The sequence below is a fragment of the Squalius cephalus genome (genome assembly GCF_949319135.1).
Source record: "Squalius cephalus genome assembly, chromosome: 2".
In the NCBI taxonomy this organism is placed as follows: Eukaryota; Metazoa; Chordata; class Actinopteri; order Cypriniformes; family Leuciscidae; genus Squalius; species Squalius cephalus.
This window is the reverse complement of record NC_137123.1, coordinates 28,778,014-28,804,366: the sequence shown is the minus strand read 5'-3', so window position 1 is coordinate 28,804,366 and position 26,353 is coordinate 28,778,014. Positions and strand designations below refer to the sequence as shown.

General features: G+C 38.8%; 1 protein-coding gene across 1 annotated transcript in view; it reads left to right on the top strand.

The window, feature by feature from the left end:
• The first annotated feature begins 174 nt into the window (after positions 1-174).
• Positions 175-26,353, top strand: part of fam193a (family with sequence similarity 193 member A) — a 33,385-nt gene continuing 7,206 nt past the window's right edge. Inside the window, exons 1-19 of the mRNA XM_079846482.1 lie at positions 175-488; positions 3,164-3,232; positions 3,524-3,763; positions 8,613-8,782; positions 8,891-9,058; positions 12,112-12,343; positions 12,437-12,561; positions 12,654-12,801; positions 12,891-12,965; positions 13,060-13,137; positions 14,847-14,965; positions 15,171-15,413; positions 16,288-16,420; positions 16,549-16,692; positions 17,557-17,823; positions 18,150-18,363; positions 19,964-20,188; positions 20,285-20,567; positions 23,749-23,935. Coding sequence (XP_079702608.1) covers positions 345-488; positions 3,164-3,232; positions 3,524-3,763; positions 8,613-8,782; positions 8,891-9,058; positions 12,112-12,343; positions 12,437-12,561; positions 12,654-12,801; positions 12,891-12,965; positions 13,060-13,137; positions 14,847-14,965; positions 15,171-15,413; positions 16,288-16,420; positions 16,549-16,692; positions 17,557-17,823; positions 18,150-18,363; positions 19,964-20,188; positions 20,285-20,567; positions 23,749-23,935 — 3,264 coding nt within the window. The 5' untranslated portion in view covers positions 175-344. The remainder of the gene's footprint in view (positions 489-3,163; positions 3,233-3,523; positions 3,764-8,612; positions 8,783-8,890; positions 9,059-12,111; positions 12,344-12,436; positions 12,562-12,653; positions 12,802-12,890; positions 12,966-13,059; positions 13,138-14,846; positions 14,966-15,170; positions 15,414-16,287; positions 16,421-16,548; positions 16,693-17,556; positions 17,824-18,149; positions 18,364-19,963; positions 20,189-20,284; positions 20,568-23,748; positions 23,936-26,353) is intronic.

The window sequence follows — 26,353 nt, the reverse complement described above, 5'->3', positions numbered from 1 at the left end:
AACACAGACACAACATCTAATCAAATAATACTGATAATACTTCTAGTAATAACACACAATAATAATATTACGTGGTCGCGTCCTCTTAAAACTCAATTTCCCATAAGCCCCAATCGCACTACACGATATTGCGTCATGGCGTAAACGCCATTGGCCAATTCCTGGTGGGTCGGCCATATTGGAATTTGAAGTCTGCTATACTGTGAGCAGGTTGGCAGGCTCTTAGATTATATCTCTCAAATACAGCTATATTTTATCCGTGTCCGCAGCGTCAGAGCCTGGCATTGCACCAGAGACCCTGCTGTTTGTGGACGGAGCGCTGTCTGTGTATTCCGTGGGTAGAAATGAGTCCTACAGACGCCAAACGCGGAGCGAAGCGCAGGAAGAATAAGCGGGGCGGCGGCGCAGGGAAGGCCGGAGCTCCGCCAACACCCTCCAGCGGCACTGCGCACGGAGACCCGAGCACCATCCCCAGCCTCAACGGAGAGGTGAGGCGGCTGGGGCATGCGGGGTGGTTGATGGTGCATGTGGGTGTAGTTTACTCTAGATTCCATGATATTGGAGGCCTAAGAGAAGCCCCTGTAGCTGATCTCACGTTTACATGGAGCCTGAGCTGAGCTTCACTGATCTAGAGCTTTAATCTTACACATTTCCTGGTCTGATCTTCGAAACATGAGAAGAAAACTGTGAAGACGTGTGGAAAGCACATTTAGAGGGATTTTATGCAACGGATGTGGAGGTTTGAGGGATTTTTGTCGCTCAGAGTGATGTGAAGCTAACTTGTCAAGCGCTGGACAGTTTTAGCTGATGTGTTTACAAGGTGTTCTTCAATAACCATATGATTTTTTAATCAACCTTCCTTGCAGTTGATAAAAAGCAGTAAATGTATTCTTGAGGCTGAAAATATCACTGTTTATGAACCGCAGTCAACAGTAACGTAACCATGTCTATAGACAGATCAAATGCTAAAGTCCACCGTTTTTTGACATTTAAGTTCAAAATATTCCCTTACACGTTTCTTTATTCTTTTTAGCACAGGTTCTGCATTTAAAACTTTATGTATTGCGTTATTAAATAAAATAGAGGTATTAATTTTCCTTTCTGAACTTTCTGGCAGTTGTGTCAAGAATGATCAAACCGGAAGTGCTTGAAAGTATTCAACCGTAAATGTCAACAAAGGATGTACTGTGTCTGTCAGTGGTTTTAAATTGAGACTTGTACAAAGTTTGTGATTTGGACGTAAAGGTAATGTGATGTATCATCACTTAGCACAGTTAACTCTTAGTATATACCATATTTATAGACATACACACACACACGCTTACCTCAGTTTATCAGCTGCTTTCCTCTCGTTCGAGTTGGGTATTTATGCAGTCCAGCCTGAGAAGTGTCATGGAATGAATAGGCCACTCACAGCACAGGGTCCAGTGTCCAGGGCTTTGTCAGAGACTTGTTCTTTCTGGTGGTATTCCTCTGTTTCCAAGGAAACTACATATGTAGCTTAACAAGAGTATCAGACTGTGTTGACATATGCAAGCAAAAGCGACCATTTCATCTCTGGACAGAATAATATCTATTTTGCTTACAGTGCACAGATTTCAGGGCAAAACGTGAGGATGTCTAACTGTCTATGATTTCTGAATCTGACTAATGACATGTTCTATTAGGAGTTTAGGTCTTATGTGAATCATTTGTTGCAATATTACAGATATAATACCGCCAAACAACCTCTGGTTAACTCCGGTAAAGCTGTTTGTAATCTACTGTACAGAGCTTGTTGGCAGGTTGTTGTTGTCTCAGGAATTATTGTGACATTTTTGTGTTTAACTAAGCACATGCTCAAGACATCACATTCTCCTATTCCAGATAGCAATTTTGGTTAAAACTGAAGTGAGTATATATATATTTTCTCAAACAGATTTTCCAAATGCTGCTGTTGGTCGACAGACAGCTATTGGTTAAATTAAGCCAATGTGTCTGTTGGTCAACAATTGGCTTAGGCTAAATGTTGTATCTGCATTTTAAACTGACATGAGGAAGACACTTTACCATGGAAAATGTCACTCATCAGCTTTAAAGCGGTTTACTTTTTTTTTGCAATGTAATATTGTGGCCATGGCTGTCTGTATTTTCTCAAGCACTGATTTATTGAATAGCTGATAACCTGCTGGCTATTCTAAATAAAAAATGAGGATTCTTTTAACAGCCACATATAACAGCTCTGACATTATTTGTGAGCTGCTGCAAATTCATTTTTATTTATTTAGATTTATTAGGACTTTTAATATTACTGGATAGCTGCATTGTCTAGTTTTGCTTCAGGACACAGATTCTAGAATGGACATCGAGTGACAACTCCACACTCTATTTAACAACATTGTTTATTGTTTATTCTGTGCAAAAGTAAAAAAATAGATTTTTATTTATTTTTTTGTTACTGGAAGTGTATTATTGTATTGTAAATGTCTTATTTTGATGGTTTCATGCCAGTAATTTACCATGTGGAGCAAATTTTGGTCTGTAAAAATCATGTTTATCCTCTTTTAATGTAGTCTGGTTTGTATTTTATTTTATTTTGCATAGTTCATGGGCATATCATTACACCTGTCCATGTTGTCACTTGCATAATTTGTGTAGCTTCTACTAAGTGACAGATGAAATTTGTGCCAAAATATTATAGTTTTAACATCAACAACAAAATATATTGAAAGTGTTTTCTCTTATTTTGCTGTCTAAATGCATGATTGTTTCATTTGTTGCATTTTATTCTTTGCATTGCTCTATCATAAGACCCGCCGCAATCCATTTTGAGGTGTGACTCATCAGTTGAGAGGACCTTTGGAAATTGAATTACATGTAGAAGTATTACTTTCATCATATGTCATCTTCACAGAATTATTATATAAAAATAGGTGTTCTGCTACTGTCAGCGGTTCATTCGGGGTCAACCTCTATCCAGTGGAGATTTAACTCTGCTGCATGGTGCTGCGAAAGGTCTTTTTTTTTTCTTGCATTTTGACAGCTACGAGTAGTGCATTTAGATGGCACTCTTTTAGCTTTGAGCTGAAGTCGTAAACAACACCGTGTATGTAATTACATTATTGTAATAAGTTTATAACCTTGAGCCTGGAATGAGTTGATTTATCGCCGGCTTTCTCTTTAGGTCCCATTGAATGGCGCTCCACAGTTTTCAGAAGGGCCAGTAAACGCCGACTTCTCTGGAGTCCTTCAGGTAACAGGCAAATCTCTCACTTTGGAACACAGCGCTCTGCCGTATTTGCATTTCCTCTGTGCGGTAGCCAGTAGCACAGCTGTGATTTCCTGAAAGTCTGATCCGGTGTAAGTTGAGTTAGCCTACTGTTTTGAAGCGTTATTCTAGTCTTCTAGAGTGTTGAACCATTGATCTCCTGTAGCGGACGACCATTAGTGCAATTTGAGAATAATCCGTATGGACAGTTTACGTATCTAGCAGAAGGGAAAGCTGCTTCCTCACAGTTGATCTGTTTTGCTGTCTCTTATGCAGACCCCGTTCACTTTCGGGGTGAATCAGAGGGCACCCTACACCACTGGTGACCGTTGCCTGCTGTGTCGCAGCGAGCGTAAGGATGCCGTCTCCCAGGATATTGGAGGATCCAGTCAGAATGGCACATCCCAGTCACCCAAATCTTCCAACGCCCTTCAGTTGCCTCTGTACGTCTGCTCTGACTGCAAACGTACAGTGGAGAAGGACGATCGTCAGCCCTCCCTCGACCAGTCTCTGTTGGTACGTTCCTTCAACACTTGCATGTTTCTCCTCTGCCTCTAGTCTTAAAAAACATAATTGGGCAAATAATGAGTCTGAATTCCTATGATTAACTTGCTAATTTTCAGCTGAGTCAGAGAAATTTGAAGGAAGTGTTGATTCGCTTAGTATTTTTCCCTCATTAAAAAAGGTAACCCCTAAAGCAACCAATAGTACCTCTCCAGTCATATTTTAGATAAGGAAAGATAAGCATAATTTTACATGGATGGAGCTGCCTCATGTTGAGATCACATGACCAGCCAAATACTACTTGCTTTATCTTAGTAACCCATTTTGTTTGACATCTGATGAATTGTGCCATTTGGAATCTGTGTAAGTCTAAGATGGCTGTTAGGATTGAATAAAAAAATAAAAAAATAGTATCTTCAAGGCAAGCATTTATTTATATCAAAACATTTAAGACAGATACATCTCATAATAATGTAAGATACACTTTTTACCCTTTGCAGCTGTGTTACACCAACATCTCATGTTATATTGGTTTCGTTAGTAGTTTCATTTTCACTCAGCATTGATTTCACAGGCAGGTAGATGTACTGTTTTCCTGTTGACATGTTTTTGATAAAGATGTTTTTAGATCAGAGTCATAAAGTTGTCCCCCAGTTGTCTCTTTGCACAAAATTACTTCATTTATTAACAGTCGGATGTAGGGATGGGCGATGTACCGGTAGACATGGTCAACCGGTAGAGATTTTGGACTATCGTCTCTATTGCAATTATGCTCACGTGATTTTGCCGTGCTACGCAGTCACAAGAGTTTATCATTTGCATGCGTTTTTAAGTATTTTGTTTTAAAATGAAGTGATTTTAAACCATTGAAGTGCAGAATGCAACAAAAGACCACTCATTTTGCTATATGCGTGTGATGTTAGAGAGACGTTCTCATCACTGTTTGAGAGACAAGCTCAATTGAAGGCGTTGCTCATAAAGCGTGTGAGAACTGAACTGAGTGCGTTTTGCAGATTAATTGGGCTTGAATGGATAAAAACACTTATGTGTCAAAGTAAACAGTTGAGAAAGAAAACACAAGTAGGCTATATTGGATCCATGCAGTCGATCTTAAAATTAAAATGACAGCATCCAAATGTACCTGCTGTCTATCTTAATGTTAATGCAAATGGTGACAACTAGGGCTGTCACTTTACGTTCGAAAATCGATTGCACAATCGATCGGACGGATCAACCAACCAAGTTTCGAAAACGAAAATAGGGAATCGATTTTAACGGTCTTTTCTCAGAACGCGTCCAGCTCGTCACGATACGCCCGCAGCGAACGCGCATCACACAGCAACTCTGACAAACACACATTATACTTCTGCATTATGTTTCTATTTTTGCTACAAAAATGTGAATTCTGCCGGTATTCAGACAGTCTCATGCATACAGATACAGATTCAGGCTACGGTCAACAATCGCCTATGTAGGCAACATTTGTTTGACTTTTCTAACCGTAAACACAGGCATGTTGAATCCTGCAGTAATGTTTTTCATTGATGTTATGGCAGTCCACTCTGCTTATTGCTTTTCGAGAATGTTGCACTCCTGTTTGTCATTGTGCACGAAACTTCACACCAATAAATCATCAGAAATATTGCTGACTTGTGCGCGTCTCAAGCGCCCTCTTTACGTTCGTCCTAATGCCTGTTAGTTGTCCGTGGATTTGCCCATATTTGGCGTTTAAAATGGAAACGTCTTTAGACATGGAAAATCGATTTTACAATCGATTCAATGAACACATGTCTCAAAAATCGAACAGGATTTTTTCACAAAAGTGACAGCTCTAGTGACAACAAGAATTATGAATTTTCAATGGTATCAAAAATTTCGATATTGTTTTGAGCTACATTTTAAATGACATGATTACAGCTCCATTTTAATGGAAAAGTAATGTGAAAGACATGTTTGTTTGTTTTGTGCAGTGGTCAAAGATGTCCATCTAGTGTCCGTCTCACAAAAAAAAACAATAAAAAAAAAACAGTGCAGTGGAATGCAAAAATGCATTCTGTGTGAATGAACCTTTAAAGATTTGATGTCCGGCTGTATAGACTTCAATTTAAGGTGGAGATTGGATTAGCAGAGAGATATTACCTTGTTAGAGAGCTCAGGGTATTTGAAGGACAGGGTTAGGTATTTGCTACCAGAACTGCACACCCCCCTGCAATACCTCTGCTGCCCACAGTTTTGGAAGCTCTATTTTAGAGTATGTGCTGGTTGCTGCTTATGATTGAATGAATGGGACATTTATATAGTGCTTTACTATGTACTATTGTACACGCCTGGATGATGTGATGGCAGCCACAGAACAACGGCGACGGTGTGCTCACCACACACCATCTATAGGTGGTGATGGGAGAGAGTGAAGGAGCCAGTTGAGTGAATGGGGATTATTTGGAGGCTATGGGTGTATTCACACCAGGAAAGTCCGCTAGTTCACTTGCTTTGGTCCGGACCAAATACAATGTTGATTTTTTTTTTTTTGTTTGTTGTGGTTCGCTTTCACACTGCCTTTTTTGCAAGAAAACCAAAATTTGAGTATATTGGTGCCTTTACAGCCTAGAAGTCCCCATCACTATACTGGGGCATTAGGACCCACACAGACCACAGGGTGAGCACCCCCTGCTGGCCTCACTCACACCTTCTCCAGCAGCAACCCAGGAGGTCTCCCATCCAGGTATTGACCAGGTTCAACCCTGCTTGGCTTCAGTGGGCAACCAGTCTTGATATAGTCTTGGCTACAGGGTGATATAGCTGTGGATATGGATTATCTTTCCTTTTTTTTTTTTTTTTCTTATTTTCCCTTGCTTTTTTTTTTTTTTTATAGAGAATCTGCATATGTTGGTGTGCTTCAATTCAATTTAAATAATTGTGCTAAAATCAGAATCACTCTTTCCCACAAATTTATGGTGGCTGAACTTTCATTGCTTCCGTAGTTGTTGTTGTTTTAATTGACATTTTAATCAGGCTAAGTAAAAAAAAAAATCCACTTGTCCCGGACATGCAGTTCGTGCACTGTTTATAATTGTTTACTAATGTTTTTGACTCCTCAGGTGCTTTAACATTTTAAAGCCACTATGTACAGAACATCACACAAAGATATAGAAGAAAATGTATAATAACATGTTGGATAAATAAAACTAAGATATAACATAAATAACTGCTGAAAGGCCACACTGCAGACAGGATTTGCATTTCACATGTCGGCAAATCAAATTAAATCGGCTGAACGCTCTAAGTACAGCGCAACATCGATGCACCGAAAAATAATAAACAATTAATTTACAGAATTAAATTAGAACAGAATATACCTTTCTAATAAATAAAAATACAAAACAAAATGAGTCAGAATCAAGTCGCAAGGACTATTTTGCAGAACAAATGTGTGCCTAAAGTTCAGGGGAACAAAATACAAGCCACAAATAGTTAAATTAGATAACCCTGAGTGATCAATAAATAACATTAAAATAAAGAAATTATTCAATTAACGAAAGTATAGCCAGAATTGTCAACTTTGTCTTTTTAACTGCAGAGATAACAATAAATGCTAAACTGGAGTGGCAGTCTTTTTAGCTAAACATGTTCACAGCATCCAAAAATAATATTAGAACCGGCTGACATGTTTTGAAATCACTTGTACCCTACCTGATCGAAAGAAAAAAAATCTAGTCTTTCACTCTGTCTGTGTCCGTTTGAGTATTTTCAAAATGTGTGCGAAAAACGCTTAATGTCCTAAGACAGACAGATATATTAAAAGATCAAATTCTGTACTTAACTTATTAATAAAGCATACTATATAGCCTACAGAAAAGCAGACGAGCCCAGAATATGAACACTACGTGTTTAATTACACGTTAAGCATTTTCCTCCCATAGAAAACCGTTATTATAAAGAAAAACGCGTTGCGTTTATATTCTGCGCTCATCTTCTTTTCTGTACATAGCTTAGTATGGTCTTTACTGAGTTTGGTCTTTTAACATCACTGTCTTAATATACATTAAGCCACATTAAAGTGCCCTTTAAGCGTTTTAAAAGCGTTTTTCACATTAAGCGTTTTAGAATGTCCTGAGGAAAACTTCGGGCTGGCAGAAGTGCAATCATGGTTTTCCTGATGCTAAATCCACCCTTGAAAAATATCCTTTCTAATGGTGTGCATCCACACTTTAGATTTTCTTATCCCAGACATTGTTAAAGATTTAAATCCCTGCGGCCATGATGCTCTCTGTTGGTCACGGATCGTGGAAAGTGAAACTTAAATCTGTCACAGGGGTGGTTGGATTTATTCACGCACGTTAAAAATATTTATTAAAAGCTTCTTTCTTTTCACATTTTTATTTACAGCATTACCATAATAGGCTGTATATTACCTTATTGGCAGAAAACTGGTAGTTAGATGTGAAATCACAGACATTGAGCACCCCCATATAGCCAAAATGGCATGATCCCGTTTCATAACACCTCTGCGAAGATTTGACCGTGAGATTGGTAGTTGAATCAGGCTCCTCCTATCGAAGCAACGGATTTTCGACTATTCGGGGTCACCCCTAATCTATATATATATATATGAAGAGTTCAGATGCAAAAGCCTGTAAGTGCCATCTGAAATTTTCTTCTAGAATGATCATTTTTATCAAGCTCGTATATTTAAGTTAAATAATTTCACTAAAATGGCAATGCAAATTACCTATTAATTGTCATTTAAGTGAAATATATATATATATATATATATATATATATATATATATATCTTCATATATATGTATCTATCATAAAGAAATAATTGGTGATACCTAATTCTTTTCTTGTTCTTCGCCAGAATCAGGACTTCTTATTGCATATGCCGGTGGGTAATGGCGGTTTGTCTCAGGAGCCCTTGGGTCCCGGAGGCAGATTGACAGTCGGTGCTCCTACATTGCCTGCTCCAGATCTCAGCTCTGCCCTCACCGCAGATACAGTGTGTAGCTGTGAGGCCTGTTATGAGCGGAGGTATGTCCTGCATCAGTCCCAGCTAGTCTGTTGTTTGACTGATCAGTCTACTTAAATGTATTTGTAATTCGTCATCTAAAATGACTTGATTGTGGTTGCTTTGGTTAGGGAGATCACGGCTGAGTCAGAGCGGGAGTCACAACAACTGCAGAATCACTGGTCTGAGGTCAGATACCTGGTCCGGTGCATTTACCGTCAGACTGGGACTCCGCTGGCTGATGATCAGGATCAGCCTCTAGACCGGGACAAAGAGAGCATGAAGGAACTCGTTGACAGGTATTCTTTCAGAATGAATTTATCCTAAGATACAGTTGTTTAATAATGTTTTTATCTAAAGGATTGAGCCAGAACAGAGCCAGAACAAATCCATCTAGCAGTTTTTGGGAAAGGACACAAAATAGCACTGACATTAAGATAACCATCAGAGTTGTTAAAACAATTCAATCATGTGGTTGCCACTGTAAGTGATTTTAGCTTCCACTATTTTGTTAATCACAGCCACACGTTCTCTCCAATTTCAGCAAACCCAAACACACAAAATGATTCACAGACAGAGCTCTTTTCTCTGTCTAGTTTTCTTATTGGTAAAAATTTTCTTATTGGTTTCTTATTTCTTCTTTCTTCCTCTTTACATACCCTTGGGCTGAACACAGAGACAGGTGTGATTTCTCAGATTTCTTATTTCAGGGATATTTCTCAGATAATGGGGTCATTTTATGCGTATTGTTCCAGAAAAAAGGCTGATTCGACCATATTCGCCATCATAAGTATCTTCATACTTCATACAGTGCCTTTCAAAAGTTTGGTGTCAGTAAGAATTTTTTTCATTTCAGTTTTTACATTTTGAAATAAATGAATACTTTTATTCAGTTGGCACTCATTCAATTTTCAAAAGTGACAGTAAAGGGTTCCATAAGAGTTCCATTTCATATAAATGCTGTTCTTTTTAAGTTTCTGTTCATCAAAAAATCCTGAAAAAGTTTATTACGGTTTTCCCCCAAAATATTATAAGCAGCACAACTGTTTCCAACATTACTAATAAGAAATGTTTCTTGAACACCAAATCAGCATATTAGAAAGATTTCTGACGGATCATGTGACACCAAAGACTGGAAATATTATATTAAATTGAAAACAGTTATTTTAAATTCTAAGAATATTTCACAATATTAATGTTTTTTGATCAAATAAAAGCAGCTTTGGTAAGTACAGTATAAAACACCTCTTTTAAAAACATTTTTAAATGGGTGTGTAAGTAATGTATAGCACAAATATTTTATAAACAATCAGGTTTGCTACAAATAGTCTTTATCCATCACTGGGATGTGTTTTATGTACGGGTTGTGTGTTTTATGTATTGTAAAATTGGTGTATTGCAGGCTCTTAGCTTTTTTTTTGACGATGTGAAACTGTGCACTGTGGTGTTGCGAATCTGCCAATCCTATGTGATAAATAATAACTAGGGCTGTTAATGCATGCGATCAATTCAAATTCCTTATGTGAACGCAAATAAATTACTGAAGCACGCAAAATTTCGTCATTAACGTAATTTGTCACGCAGTTAGATGATCTTAGAAATCGAGAGCATCTACAATGGTGCAAGACCCTGTAACACTCTGTTTGCGATCAGATCATTTTAAGCCTCTACACTCCAGGAAAGTTGTAAGTCCAGTAAGCAAATTCATTTAAACGGCACTAATGTAAAGAAAACCAGGCTGATTACTTCAGAGAGTTCAGAGAGAATAGAGACTCGAGTTGCATTTTCAGTGAATTATTCATTCCTGTTAGGCATGTGACGGTATACAATTTTCATGTTGCAATAATTGCTCAAGCTCTTATCACGTTATACGATATTATCACAATATTGAAATAAGTTGCAAAAAAAGTGTCATACTATAACAGGTTTAATAACTTTTTTTCTTATAACAAAAATAACTGAACATTTAAATACAATAAAACTATACACAAAAAGTATATATAAAGTAAGCAAATATTTCAAACATTAAACTGGAAAAGAACAATAGGTAGCACTTTACTATAAGTAAGTAATAGTCAGCTTCATCTGCTGTCATTGAAAGTGCATTTCATTCACTCGTTCCGCCATGTTCCTCATGCGTGTTGGGCTTGTTTACAAGCGCACATGTCTCTTTGACGCTGCACACACACAGTGTTGTATATTTTAACTGGTTGATGGAAAAGTATTCTTAAAATGAATTCTAAAAATCGGAATAATTTGTAATAAATAATCATGCATGGTATTTTAAAGTGCCCACGATAACAAAACATAGTGCATGTCCATTATCGTGATATATCGTATTACCGTATATCGGCATATATAATGTAATTCTAAATGTAATCTAATTCCAGTGAGTGTTTTGCTTTAAAACACGAGCTCTGTCATATTCTGTGATTGTTTCTGAAGAGCGCGAGCCCTCACGCAACACTCTGAGTCTGTGTGAAATACAGGCTGAACGGAACATCAAAACATCCCACCGCTGTATGGCCAGATGATACGCAAAGCAAACTACATTTCTCAGCTTGGTAAAGCAAACCAGCGTCTCGCTAGTGAAGTTTTGATGGATGAGTATTGCAATTAAGGTAAAAATGATTACGCTGACGTACAGGAGTCGTACAGCAAGCACGCATGAGTCCGTTATATTGATGCGCAAATTCCTGTTCAAGATCGCAGCTTGACTTGTCTAAAATATAAACAAGCTCTTTGCTGTTGCGCTGGCTGTACACATACTATACACTGTATCAATTCTGAAAAGGTTTTTTTTTTCTGTAATGGTTTTTTTTTTAATTTTTTTTATGAATGGGTGCTCTGGTTTTTATGGATTAAATGGACTTATATCATTTTGTAATTTGGTTTCCTTTTGGAGTCTCCAAGTGTCCTTTTTCAGAAAGACCTTGAAAAAAGCTTATAGAAAATACAGTTTTGGCAGAATGATCCTTCAATCTGATGATTTACTTAGCTGGGTATAGCAAATGATGACAAAAAGCGAAATAAACCTAAAATTCTCGGGACAGCAGCATGTGTCCAAATTTTAATCTTAACCGTTCTATTTCATCAGAAACTATCTGTAAACAGGGCTTTAAGTGTAAAATACCGAACTTGTCCTTTAACAAGACAAATGGTGTATGCTTAATTTCACGACAAGTGTGCGATTTTAATCGCGATTAATCTCACAAAAGGGTGCGAGTAATCGCAATTAAAAAGTTGAATCTATTGGCATACCTAATAATAACACATTCATTATTCTACTGGACGGTACTTGGAATCTCTCATTTCTTTCCCCAAAGACTCACCTTGCTTTCTCTTTATTTAGGCTTTGTGAGAAGGATCCCTACCAGTTGTACCAGCGTCTGGAACAGCAGGCAAGAGAGTACGTCTTAGAGATGAAGGTGCGTCTGCTCAAACACCTGTCCACAGGCTCAAAGGCACCCGGTGCAGCGGCTCAAGGGCCTCCGCAGGCCCACCAGTTCATCTCACTGCTGCTAGAGGAGTACAATGCGCTTTGCCAGGCGGCCCGCACCATCAGCAGCTTCCTCCTCACCCTGGTGTGTTGATGCAACCGTATTGTACATGCATACATGTACATGAGTGTGAATAATGATAATCCGTTTAAGACTAGCCCTGCTCTTCCTTTTCAGGAGAACGAACATTTGCAGAAGTTCCAAGTGACATGGGAGCTCCACAATAAGCACCTTTTTGAGAACTTGGTGTTCTCTGAACCCATCTTGCACAACAGTCTACCTGCCTTAGTGGCCCAGCTCAGGTATGGTCTTCAGTGAATCAGTTAAAACTTTATCATTCTTATAGCATTTCTCTGTCTGTATAGGATGTCATTGGTGTGATTTTGTTTAATAGGCAGGGCACGACATCCCATGATTCATACAGTGAGGATATGTACCGTACACTCCTGGAGAGATACCACCATCTGGACCAGGAAATGAGTGCAGTGGCTCTTGAATGGCTGGAGTGTGAGAAGAGGATTGATGACTATGTTGATGAGCAGGTATATTTCATTCGTAATGTGAAAGTAAGTAATCGTTTGTGGCTCTCAAGGCTGATCTTGCATCTAATGCCAGTTTTGCCTGTTTGCAGTTGCTTTTTAAAGTTGAAGGTCAGAATCTCACAAATCAAAGGACAGAACCACATAAGTCTTTAATTAATAGAAATGTAAGTTGCAGCACAAGTCACTCATTATTCGTTAATAATTTTCATACATGACTTTTGAGTGGAGCTAAATGAGTTTCTACATTTATTTTTAAAGATGTCTTTAAGAACTAAGCAGCGGATGCTCAAAGAAGACGCCGAGATCTTCAAACAGAAAAGATTTTTTGAAGAGCAGGTAAGATTTCCTCCTTGTCTGATTGACCCTTTGTTCTTATTGAGATTAAAAAAAGGTTGTTGAGGTAAATGAACTTAAATTACAGTCTGCATGTACCGTGCATTCTTGAAAACTAATGGAATTATTGATTGAATGTGTTCCTGAATAACATGAAAATTCCCCATTCATAAAACAGCACACTAGATTTAGATTCAAGGCATACATGCATTCAAAGATAAGTACTGAGTGTCTGAATGCTGGTTACAACAATTATTATGAAATGATTATGCTCTCAAGCTATCATTTAAATTGCGTAACTAAGTGTACTTTTTATTGGTAATGGCCTGTTCGCTAAGCTTTTTTAGCATTCCTGACAGACTTATTTCCAGCTCATAGTTCTGAAGGATACGGTGGCTCAGTAGTGCACAACACAATGAAAAGTAAAAAAAAACAACAAATATAAGTTAACACAAAACAACAAAAATGCTCCCGCTCCTTTATCGGCCACTATAGAGGTTCTGTTAAAGCTAAGAGCTTTATACTAGAGGTAATGGTCTAATGAAATACAGTTTTTTACTGTAGTACTAATATTTTTATATACTTCAACTGCATTTATTGCATTTGAAATTAGCTAAGTCATTAATATAGCTATGTACATTTTAAGTGCCATTTAAGAAGCCTGGTAAATTAAAAGTTTATTTGGATTTTGTTAGACCATTACCTCTAGTACAAAGCCCAAACTTTACCTTTTAAAGCATCCTTTATGTGGCCGAGAAATGCTGCTGTGAAATGACTGATTCAGCACTAATAATATGTGCAAAGTTCAAGAGTCCATAAACAAACATTAGAATGGGAATTTTGGGGGGATTTTGTTTGATCATTTGACCCAGCATTAAAACCACGTGCTGCATTATTAAAGAGGAGCTTCAAGTGTCAATAATTAGCAGATGGATAAGTATTTTAATGCAGACTCGTCATAAGTCATCACATATATTGGTCATTTCCGTTATGTTGTGGCTGGTGTTGTGGCTTGTTTCCGTTGTGTTTCATTTTTAACTTTGCTGTTTAAATTTCGTTGTGTTGTGCACTACTGGGCCACTGTAGATGGATGATGATTACACAAGTATATATATATTTTTTACATATTAAATGAGCAGAAACGTCTCTCTTCATCTAGTTCATCATGTCTTGTGGTAAAAATATCTAAAACACTATCGTTAAAAAGTTTAGGGTCAGTACAACAGTTTCTGCAAGGACGCATTACATTGGTCAAAAGTGACAGTAAAGAAATTCATGTTACAAATGATTTTGATTTCAAATAAGTGATCTTTGGAACTTAATATTCATTAAAGAATCCTGAAAAAAAAAATATCGCTGTAAAAAAAAAATACTAAAAAAATATTAAGCAAGAACTGTTTTCAACATAATAAATAAATATAGATAATAAATGTTTCTTGAGCAGCATACTAAAATGATTTCTGAAGGATCATGTGACACTGAACGATAATTAAACAATAATTACATTACTTTTTAAAATGTAATAAAATAGAAAACGGCTTCAACCTTTTGAACGGTAGTGTGTGTGTTGTGTATATATCTGTATCTTGAGGGTTTTCTTTGTAAAAGCAACTGTGTTCATAGCCATTTCTCAATTATCAGCACATATATTCTATTATATATGTTATATGTCTTAAAAACCCACAATTATTGTTTTAATATTGTGATTGCAGTTCCTACTGAACAGTAAAAAGTCTCTTGGTGGTGACAGCAAGTTCACAGACACAGTGAAACACATGCTGTCCTCCAGACTGAGTATCCCAGACTGTCCCAACTGCAACTACAGACGGAGGTACTTTCCACTTATATTCAATAAAATTATTTGTAGCTCTTGTTTGCTGTTCTTTCTTGAATGTGATCCTTTTTGGGGGCCATATTTAAAAAAATGCCAATGGAAAAAAAGAACCTTTTGGTCCTTTGAGTATCTTTGACCTCACTGTTTTTTGTGTATCGTTAGCCTCAGTGCCTCATAATAAAGGCGATATATTTACCTCCAGATGCACCTGTGACGACTGCAGCCTGTCTCACATCCTCACCTGTGGCATCATGGATGCTCCCATGGCAGAGGACCTGCATCTGAAGCTGCCCCTGCAAGCGGAGCCTCCCCGGGATTACCTGTCAGAGGTCCACCCCCCCAGCATGTCATCGGGCAGCTCAGGGTCCGGCTCGGCCCCAGGCTCCCCCATCACCATCCAGCAGCACCCACGCCTCATCCTGCCGCAGGATGGCACCACCACATTGTGAGTTAAAACAGTTTTTTGGACACTTAAAACTTTGAACATTGGGACGTCGGTCCCATAAGTATCTATCTTACCCTTTTTCTTTTATGAAAATGCTGTTTATTACAAAAAAGGAACTGCAATTATGTGTCTTTAAGTATTGCTATATGAACAATCAGTCAGTTGATTTAAATTATTCATTAAAAGAATCAGCTCATAAGACTCACTCTTTGTGAATCAGACAACATTGTTCACACAGCAGGAAAAATGCGAGAATATTTTTTGTCTCACTGCATTCACTTCAGACGGTGCACTCACATTCAGAATATTGGATAAAATATTATTTATTTTTGCAGTGGCGATGCAGGACACACTGATTTTAATCTTGATAATTATGAAACCCCAAATTTGATTAAAAAACATTTGAATGATAGTGTATATAAATGTAAAATGCAGTTTCATGGACAGTGAAATAATCATCTCAATTCACCTGTCACTGTCAGGTGCGGCATAAAGTTTGTTGTTCCTTGTCTGCTTGCTTTATGGCTGCATTTTGTAATAGTTTTATGAGCGGTCAAGGGTTTTTACGTAGATAATGCTGAAATATAAGTTTGGGAATATTTTTTTTTAGTTGTAATTTGTAGTACTAGTAATATGTCTCCTGTGGACAGTATTGCAAAAATCAGATATGGGTCAGATCAGGCAAGTTCCAATTATTATAGTCATTACTGTATTTATGATTACAGTGACTTAATTATGTACTTTCCTGCTAAGCTCACTCAGTTTCTGTTTTTCATTTTCATCAGTGTCATCAGTTTCTTATTACATCACACTAGTCCAACAGCTGAGTCATTAGACTCCTTTTGCTTTCTTTCTTTTTCCTTTTCTGCCTCAGCGATGATGAAGTGCCTCCGTTGTCTGCTATCTACCCTCTGAGCGGGTATGAAGACCCTTCGGTGGTGGCCAGCATTAATGGCATCCACAACCAACTCAGTGGAGGGGAAGAGAGAATGACCCTTAAAGATAAAGTAGGTGGCAGCTGATCATCTGACAGTGTTGTTGCTGCCTACGGTGTACAATAAACATTTGTCAACTGGAAACATTTGACATTTGAGTTTGAACAGTGGTAATAAGCGCTCCTCTCTCGTTTTCTCAGTCTTCACGGGGGAGCAGCAGCAGCAGCAGTTCCTCTGAAGGTGATGAGGGGGAGAGGGAATGTGGTGGGGAACCTCCAGGCCAGGAGACGCCGTTCTCTGGAGGGAAAAATGACTGTCCACCTCCATCATACCCTCATACACAGGTAGAGCTTAGGAAAAGATGCGTTAAGGGTCTATATATTAAAGGGTAACAAACCTAAAACAACTTTTTTTAGTTAATGATCTGTAAGACTGGGGCCTTATTAGTGCTGTTCATTGATTCGAGTAAATATTTTGACATTTGGTTATAAAGTGTTTTAATTCTACAATATATGGTGTAAAAACATCTGAGTGCTGCCCTCTTCGAGTTGAACGGTGGCTACTGCAGTTGAATTTTCCTTTTTGAAGTTGTTTTCCCGCGTGACGTATGCAGGCTCTGCCAACGCCTCACTACCCACGCCCCTGGCACGAGCTCACCACGCCCTTCGCTAGCATCGTCGGCATCGGGAGTTAAGACCGCAGTTTGAGCCAGCGGCTCGAATTGATAAGGCTCTGGCCCTGTGTCCAGACAATTCACCCTCCTCCACTTAAGGTGAAGGTGGGGGAGAAAAGTCCTCTACTTCAAATGACCGCTCTGTTGCAAAGCTACTGGCATCACTCCAGTCACCCTCCATCTTTGCGAGTCTGACAGCTGTCAATCAATCCGCCACTGCAGGTCTCAGGTGCACGCCCCCCCGCTCAGCCCCGCCCTCGGTTTGTCCTCTCTGTCTCCGCTGGGCTCTGCCCAGTTTTCCAGCATTTTTCAAATATTGCCAGTGGGTGGAGTTAGGCTCTGACCAGGGGTTGAATTACACTTTAAACTTTTCCCCCTTGGCATCAAGATTAAAAACTGTTAAAAAATGTATTTGATCTTTGATTCAGAGAGAGTCCATTGGTTTGAGTGGTTTGCATTTGCAGGTATTGCAGTAAATGATCTCGGATAAAAATGACCTCTTTCTTCTTTTTTTTTTTTTTCTTCTTTTTTTTAGATGGATCAGGTACAACATCCATGCGAGTGTCACGTGTGTAATCAGGGCACCGGGGATGGTAGCACTTCCAGCCTGAACTCCACCTGTCTGCCTACCAGCAGGCTGCACACAGGGGGTCACCAGTTCTTCTCAGAGAAGACAGCAGCCCACCCTGCCCTCCACCTCTACCCCCACATACACGGCCATCTCCCCTTGCACAACCTCTCCCACCTGCCCAGACCACTGCTGCCCACCCTCTACTCCACCCCTCCGCTCACACACAACAAGGTTAGACGCACGCACATGCACAGGAAATTCCCTGCTTGTAGGGACTCAATGCCTGTGTTATTTTTCCAGCCACAAGGGGGGTGACTTGTATCGAAAATCAAAATCTTAAAAAGAGGCACAGGTGCAAAATTTCACTTCCTACTGGGCATGTCCCTTTCCACATCGCTGACCATTGCTTATCAAGCAATGACGTAATGCCACTATACATTTTTCTGTAACATTTTCAGTATCCTAATCACTGATTTTCATGGTAAATCATTTTAAAAGGACATTCATTGAATTTTTTCATGTAATGATCCCAACTCTCTCCACATCATCTTCTCTAGACTCTCCCTCCCACCCCCACGTCCAGTCACACAGGCGGAAAGCAGCAAGTGTTCAACCCCACCCTACCGGAGCATGTCTACCAGAGCTGCTTCAGCACGGCGGGGGACTGGAACGGCTCTTTGCCATGCCCCTCGCTCAAACTAGAGAACCTCTGGGACACGCACATTATGAAGAACTGGAACCCTTCTGTGCTGCTCCAGGAGCCATTACCTGGTCAGTTTCTCAAGCCTTTTTAAAGATGTTCTGCACACTTCAATGTAGATAATAGTAAAACTAAAGTAAGTAATTCAGATGTTTTAAAACATTGAAAGGCTCCATTTAGATCTGGTATTATGTGTCTGGTGATCAGCTCATTCAGACTACATTCAGAGGAACACTCTAAAAGTCACCATGAAATTAACTTCCCTTACCCTACTGTCAATATCTCTTTTTTTAATAATGTGAATAATGACCTCACCTGTGTGAGGACTGGCCAATTATCCATCCCTTCCAGCAACCTTTAACTGACATGAGTTTGTTACATTTAGCAAATGACAATGATCCAACAATCGAATCAATTCACGATGGACAAAGTCAAGCCCTGTCCTACATTTTTTTTCACTCAGATATTCGTTACAATAAAAAGTAAATATGATCGGAATTTCCTTTTCATGTCTACTTAAAAAATAAAGGTTCTGAATTGCCATCTATGGTTCCATAAAGAACCTTTAATATCAATGGAACTTTTGTAATGCACATTGGAACAACATTCATCAAGAACTGTTCTCTGAAAGGTTCTTGGAGGAACCAAAACTGGTTCTTCTATGGCATTACGGCAAGGGGTACTTTTATTGGAACCTTTATTATTTTTAGGAGTGTAGTAGAAAACGCATTTGACCAGATGAGTTGTAGTTAAGCACTAATATGTCCAAGACAACCACAAATAACTGCCTACTTGCCTGTCAATCAGAGAATGTGCTAAAAATAAGTGTTTTAAATCATTTGGAAAATGATTTCCAAAATATTGGAATACGATCAGATTATTTGGAAAAGCACAAACATACATAGAGGACCAGGATCTGAAGTTATCTGAAGTAAAAGAACAGAATTAAGCTTGAAATATGATGAATGGATTGTATACAGTCACAAAATCAGAGTCCTACCCTCAATCTGATCAAAACTTGTACCAGAACAGCCATAACCGCACTAAAGTAGTTGAGTGAATCCATTAAATTATTTTCATTTTCTAAAGTCTTAACCCCTAAAAATATATATGGGATACATGAGTCACTTGTCACACATCAGCAAGAATTGGATATAGTGTTAACATTAGGAACGTTTTTGACTTTTTGAAGCCACAAACTAGAAACTACAAACATTTTAAGCTGTTTGGTGGAGCTGTTTTTGAGTAATATTAGCGATCAGACACGTGTAATCGCCCAGCCATCATTACCAAAATGTCATCCACATAGGAGGTGTGTTTTATTCTCGTTAAGCGTTTGCTTTTAAATAGTGTGCCCTCTCTTGACCATAATTGATGGGTTTCCCCGAGACCGCAAGAGTGGTGATGAGGAACTTTTGGAGAGAGATCAAAATTTGTGAATGAGTCAAAATGCAATTTCTAGCACCACACCTCAGACGAGCTGTCTGTGTCCAAAAGAGGGTGACATCACTGTAGTAACAACTAGTTGTTCATTTCAGCTCCTTACAGTGTTAGTATTAGTATTTTATATATATTTAAAGGGTCACTACATTACCAAAAAGTTTGTGCCAAGTGGGTTTTATTGTCTTCAGTATCTCTATGATCCCACTGAAACTCTTCTCCCTGTCAAAGGTGACATGCTGGGTCCTCCTCTTCCCGACGTGCCCCTTCTCTCCTCCAGTTTGGACCCCACTGTCAACCCCCATCCTTCCCCAGATGGCAAAGAGAGGAAGAACGGCGCCAAGAAAAAGTGTCTCTTCAACTACCAAGATGCCTTCATGGAGGCCAGTGAAGTGGTGATGGCCACTTCCTCTGCCACCTCCTCTGTCTCCAGTGCCGCCACCACTGTCCAGTCGAGTAATAATCACTTTCACGTTTCTAAATGACCCATCATGAGTCTTAAGATTGAATTTTTGCTTTCATTTGCTGAATTTCCTTTTTTTTTTTCTGTAGATGAAGTTTTCCATAATTTAGGTAAAGAGGACCATAGACATCCCACTCCTGTTGCTCCTAGGAATAGCCCCACCAGTCTCTCGTCTCTCCCCCCTCTCAACGGAACCTCACACCCTTCTTCCCCCAACACACACCTACCAAGTATAGGCACCCAGTCCTTTTCAAAGACTGTAACTCAGACTCCAGTCTTCATGGATGTCCATCAGAGTCTGTGCTTGACATCTGGTGAGCAGCAAGCCACCTCAGTTGAAGGTTTAATCAGTGGTCCAAATAGCGTGTGCAGGTCAGTTCATCATCTATAGTGTTTATATGCCTTCTGTGTGATGTTCCTGCTGTCCCGTCATCCAAAAAATAGACAGGCTGTTCTAATTTCTATGGCATGTCAAGCTTTTAAAGTGCCCCTATTACAGATTTTTGAAAATGACCTTTCATGTAGTGTGTAACATAGCTCTAAGTGAATGAAAACATCCTGCAAAGTTTTAAATCTGAAAGTGCACCGTATATAAAGTTATTGTCTTTCAAATGTAACAGTCGACTCTGAGTCTATTAAATGAATCGTTTTTCAAACGAGTCATAAGCCGTTTCGTTGTGACGTCAAGACGAAACATTAGCATATTGCCCGCCCACTTATTGCGCGCGCAGACACCGGGGAAAACTTGAATCCCCTCAAACCTGCTGTTGATTCCTGTGGACACTGGATAGCATCATTCATGTCGAGAAGATGCTGTGCCAGTTTTTTTTTCACTGCCCAAGGACGAGCATGTGAAGATTCAGTGGTTAAAATTAATCTTTACCATGATACCACAGCAGTATAATCCTAAACTTTTGCTGTGTTCCCTTTATTTTACTTAAAGGGATACTCCACTTTTTTTGGAAATAGGCTCATTTTACAACTCCCCCAGAGTTAAACAGTTGAGTTTTACCGTTTTCGAATCCATTCAGCCGAGTTTCAGATATTTAGAAGAATGTCAGTAACCAGACAGTTTCTGGTCTCATTGACTTCCATAGTAGGAAAAAATATATACTATGGAAGTCAATGAGACCAGAAACTGTCTGGTTACTGATATTATTCTAAACATCTGAAACTCGGCTGAATGGATTCGAAAACGGTAAAACTCAACTGTTTAACTCTGGGGTAGTTGTAAAATGAGCCTATTTCCAAAAAAAGTGGAGTATCCCTTTAAGACTGCTTCTCAAATCTCAGAGTTCAATGCAGGATTCGCAAACCGCTTGCTCTTGAAAGATGGTTTTCAAAATACTTAGTTTTGAGTTTTATATTGTGTTGGTCTCCTGCTAACTGGTTAACTCGCATTATTACTGTCTTACTGAAATACTTCTGCTAATCAGTTGAGGGCCATTATTAACGTTACCTAAAACTGTGTCTATTAATGCAGATTGTCTGTCGTTCTCACTTCTTTGAGGAAAGATTAAGCATGGAGCAAGATTTGTTTTACCAACGCTTGTTTCATCAGTCATTCACGCTAGAGCTTGGCTAATGTATACACTGTTATTGATACAGTTTCCACATGTTCACCGCAATAAATTAGAAAAATAATCGGTAAACAAATAAGTGCTAGTAAAATAATCGGTTTGTTGATGGACATGCACTTGTTAATGCTGATGGTGAGGAATTACAGTTGTAACATCTCATAATGTCCCTCAAACTGAGTAACGTTAGTGTATCACTGAGAAACATCCTGCTCGAGTTGTCCTTGCGATGGAGGTTCGGGTTGAATAACTAGTTTTTCCAATGTTTCATCATCGGACTCGCGCTCTGATTGATATGGTAAAATCAACGTCATTGTTCGTTACTGTGTTTATTTTACGGTGTAGGAAGTAGAGCTGCACGATTCTGGCTAAAATGAGCTTTGGAATCAAGATCACGATTCTCTCACGATTCTGAAAAGCTTTATTATTTTAAAGATCTACAAATCCTGAACATTAGGTTACCAAACATGATAGAAACAAAGTAAGACATAATACTCTTGCTTCAGTCAAATTGAAATAAATGCAGTAAACAAAAAGAATGTAATATTTAAATAAATAAAAAATGACAATTAAACATTGACAACATTCAAAGGTATTACGCCAGGCTAGACCTATTAATGATTCTTAGCAAGAAACACTATCAACATTTTTGGGTATGGTGTTGCGTTGAATAGTGTTGCTTTTATAGACGTTTGTTTCGTCTGGCCACTGGTACTTTGTGATTGAGCAGTTTTGCTTTTAACCATCTCATACTGTAGTTTAAGATAAGCGTTTAATTGAGAAGTTTATAATAACTTGTATATAATGCTTTTCATTTATTACTTAAAGCTCAGTTGAAGTTTTTCGATAGCTACTACGTTAAAAAAATACTAGCCTAACTGATAAAGTTCACACATTATTTAAAACAAGTGAACAGTCAGTAATAAAATAAGAACAGATTCACAAATTTCAAGCAGAGATGAATACTAAATAACAGTTTACAAAGTCTATCCATATATTGGTGTACAGAAATTAATAATTAAACTTAAATGTAAAATAACACTATTTGTCACTGTATAAATTAAATATAGTTTAATCTTTGTTAAAGCTTTATTTTATTGTTTTATTTATATCAATGACACAGAAAACAGGATATATATATAATATCCGTTTCTTTCTCAGCTGTTCACATATGACATGAGAATACTTGTCAAGACGGTCATTTAGACGAAATTTTGACAATTTTGTGTTATGTGTTCATTCGAGCGCTGTCTGAAATGCGGCTCTCTCTCTGTGTGTGTGGCTGTGCGCACAGATAGCGCGCGAGTCCCGGTTTTCGGCTCTTCTTCCGCGATTAAAATTGTTTCAATGTGTAAATTGGCAAGTCATTACACGTCCAAATAATGAACTTTCACTCTATGATGGTTAAATTTAGTAGTTAATCCGCGAATCACATGTGTGCCGAACCGAGTCTAGTGCGAGTTCCACCCCTAACGCGTTATCTCGTTGACTATCATTGGCAGAATCGTAGAAATGCAGGATTAAGATCGCGTGGGGGGTTGAATCGAGATTGCGATCTTTTAACGATTAATCGTGCAGCTCTAGTAGGAAGCCTCAGGACACGCATAGCTGACGTTGTTATGGCAATGGGCTTTTTTGTTTTCGACAGCTGTACGTGATAGACCAATCACAACAGACTGAGATGTCTGGCCAATCAGAGCAGAGTAGCTCGCCGAAAGGAGGGATTTAGAGAGATTGATTCATCTGGCGAGTCGTTTGAGAATCATTGAAAATGTGGTGATGTGCAAATGTATATTATGAGAAAATTAACAGTTTTTTTTTTACCTTTGATGCATGTAAACCTGTTTTAGGAGACTCCAAAACAACATTAGGAAACTTTAAAATAGCATAATAGGGGCACTTTAATATTTAATAAATAAACTGGAATATGAGCTGGAATTGAATTCATATACTCACATTTGGAATGTTTTTGTCAGTGATCCAGACTGTGAGGGTCATCGCTGTGAAGGGAACGGAGGCTACGATCACCAGCCATATGAAGGAGAGGAGAGCCAAGATGATGACAGCAGCTCGGAGCACAGTTCATCCACTTCCACCTCAACCAATCAGAAGGAAGGAAAGTACTGTGACTGCTGCTACTGTGAATTCTTCGGTCACGGAGGGGTATGGAAACACTCTCCCTTGGCTTTCACCAAATATAACAATATTAATAATATATTACATAATTGCATTATTTATAATAAACAATAGTATTTTGATTGTCAGCTGATATTCAAGCTTTTTTATCTATAGTATCTGTTGATATTGGATATACAGTAGTTTTGGATATTTCATTGTTTTGCTCACTTCCCTGTTTTTACGTTCAAATTATCTTTGCCATCATCTAACACTCACTTAAAGTTGATCTTTTAAAAAAACCTATAATTTTAGCAAATCTCACAATTAAAATCCATTTTTCATATAGCACATTATAATGCTGTGATGCCTACATTCTTCTGTTAACTATGGTAACTAATTAACAAGCAGGGAAACTAATTAGGAACTCAGGAAAACAGAAACAGAGTGAAAACTAAACTAAAACAGAACATACATGTGACAGTACGCCTTGGAAAGGCACGTCCTCATGCCGACAACTGAGGCGGCAGGGAGGGGGCTCTGGAGAAGCTCTGACGTGGAACAGGTGAAGAGCAGGAACAAGTGCTGGTGACAGTGGGAGAAACCAGGGTGGGCCAGGGGAAGGAGTAGCTAGGTGGGGACCCAGAGCCCAGCCAGGACCCTTTGCGGAGTCGATGGAGGGAGGAGCCATGGTGAAGGCTTGGCTGTTGACACCAGGGGGATGAGTGATGGAGATGAGGCAGGCCCTAAGCGTTAACAGAGAGCAGATGGGACCGGGCGACACTGATGGTCCTGGAGGCAGAGGCGGAGTCATAGTGACAAGTGTTCGAGGTGGTGCCAGAGAACTGAGGTGGAGCCGGTGAGCCAGAGGGCCGAGGTGGAGCCGGAGGGAAGGCAGAGCCAGACAGTGCTGAAGGGGTGGAGAGACGGAGCAAAGCGGACAGCTCGGAAGTCCATGGCTCAGTCAGAGCTTAACTTATTTAAACTTAAAATCGAAACTCTTTTGGGCGGTTCCCGGACAGGGTTTAAATTAAGCCAGGAGTAGAGTAGGCCTTTATCTAGAGTAGTTAATCGTGTCTTAAAAAATGGCTCTCTGAAACAGATTAAGTACAGATTACTAACACCTGGGCTATGAAGTCCTGAACTAAAACAAGATTAATTTAAAACCAACTGTGCTAATCTGAATTAGCATGACAGAGGTTGCATATAAAACATGGAATGAACCAAGAAAAGCTTCAAATTGCATGGAACTGAGAAGTAAATCCAAGGAAAACAATGACAATAGAAAAAAAGTCTGCAATCAAAAAAGCTTTACTGAACAAGAGAAAACTCTTAAAGCAAATAGCAAAGAAAAACTCCACACATCAGCTGTGGAATCTACGAAGCCCCTAAACTAAAGGGACATGCTGAAGGGAAAAAATATGAGATGGGAGAAAAAAATTTTTTCAATGTTTTTGCGTTTTCTAGTAAATATTTTGCGTTCTCCCGAGAAACTGCATTTGCTTGCAAAATGTTTTGCATTCCCTCGAGAAACTTTTCGTTCACAAAAATGTTGTGAGCGAACTCAGTTTCTTACTCTACCCACTCCGAGCAGAATTCGAACCAGAGTCTCCAGCATGGAGATATGCATATATCTATGTGTATATATAGGCTATAACATAGCGTTAATCTGAAGTTAAACCTGCCTCCTGGTAGGTTTAATTTAAGTGTCAATTTAGTCCTGGATTAGCTTTAGTCTTCCTCCAGGAAATCAGTTTATTAAACTCTGGTCTAGACCAAGCCTAGGACTATTTAAAAGACCATGACAGAGAAAGCAGATTTCTGTTAATCTGGTTTAAAAGGCCATTTTAGGACTAGGCTTAATCTCTGTCTGGGAAACCGCCTCATGATGTTTTCATATAAAAAAAGTCTGCACTCTCAAACTCGCGCTCAATTACTACTCTTCAAGTTTTGATGATTGAAATAGTTTCTCCATATAAATATCTGGGATTTTTAATTGATGATTCCCTCTCTTTTGGGCCTTATGTTCACCACCTTGTGAAAAAACTGAAGTTGAAATGGGTTTTTTTCTTTTGAGTTAAGTCCTATCTTTCTTTTGAAGCAAGGAAGAGATTGGTAGCTGCTACTTTTTTGTCAGTGATGTATTATTTTGATATTTATATTCAGGCGCCTAAGCATTGTTTACAGGTGTTGGATTCTGTTTATCATGGAGAATTAAGGTTTATTAGTAATTCAAAAGCCCTTACCTATTGTTTACTGTTCTCGGGATAAATCCCTTAATTAACCAATATACATTAGAGAAAGGGCAAGCAGAATGGGTAGATAAATAACAAATTATTTTTAAATTAATTCTGTGGTTGGGAAAATATGTCTACCCTTTTAAATCAAGATACGACCAAGTTGTATTTACAAGGTGCCCAAATGGCCATACTAGACTTACTCATGGGCATTTATTGAAGGGTGAAG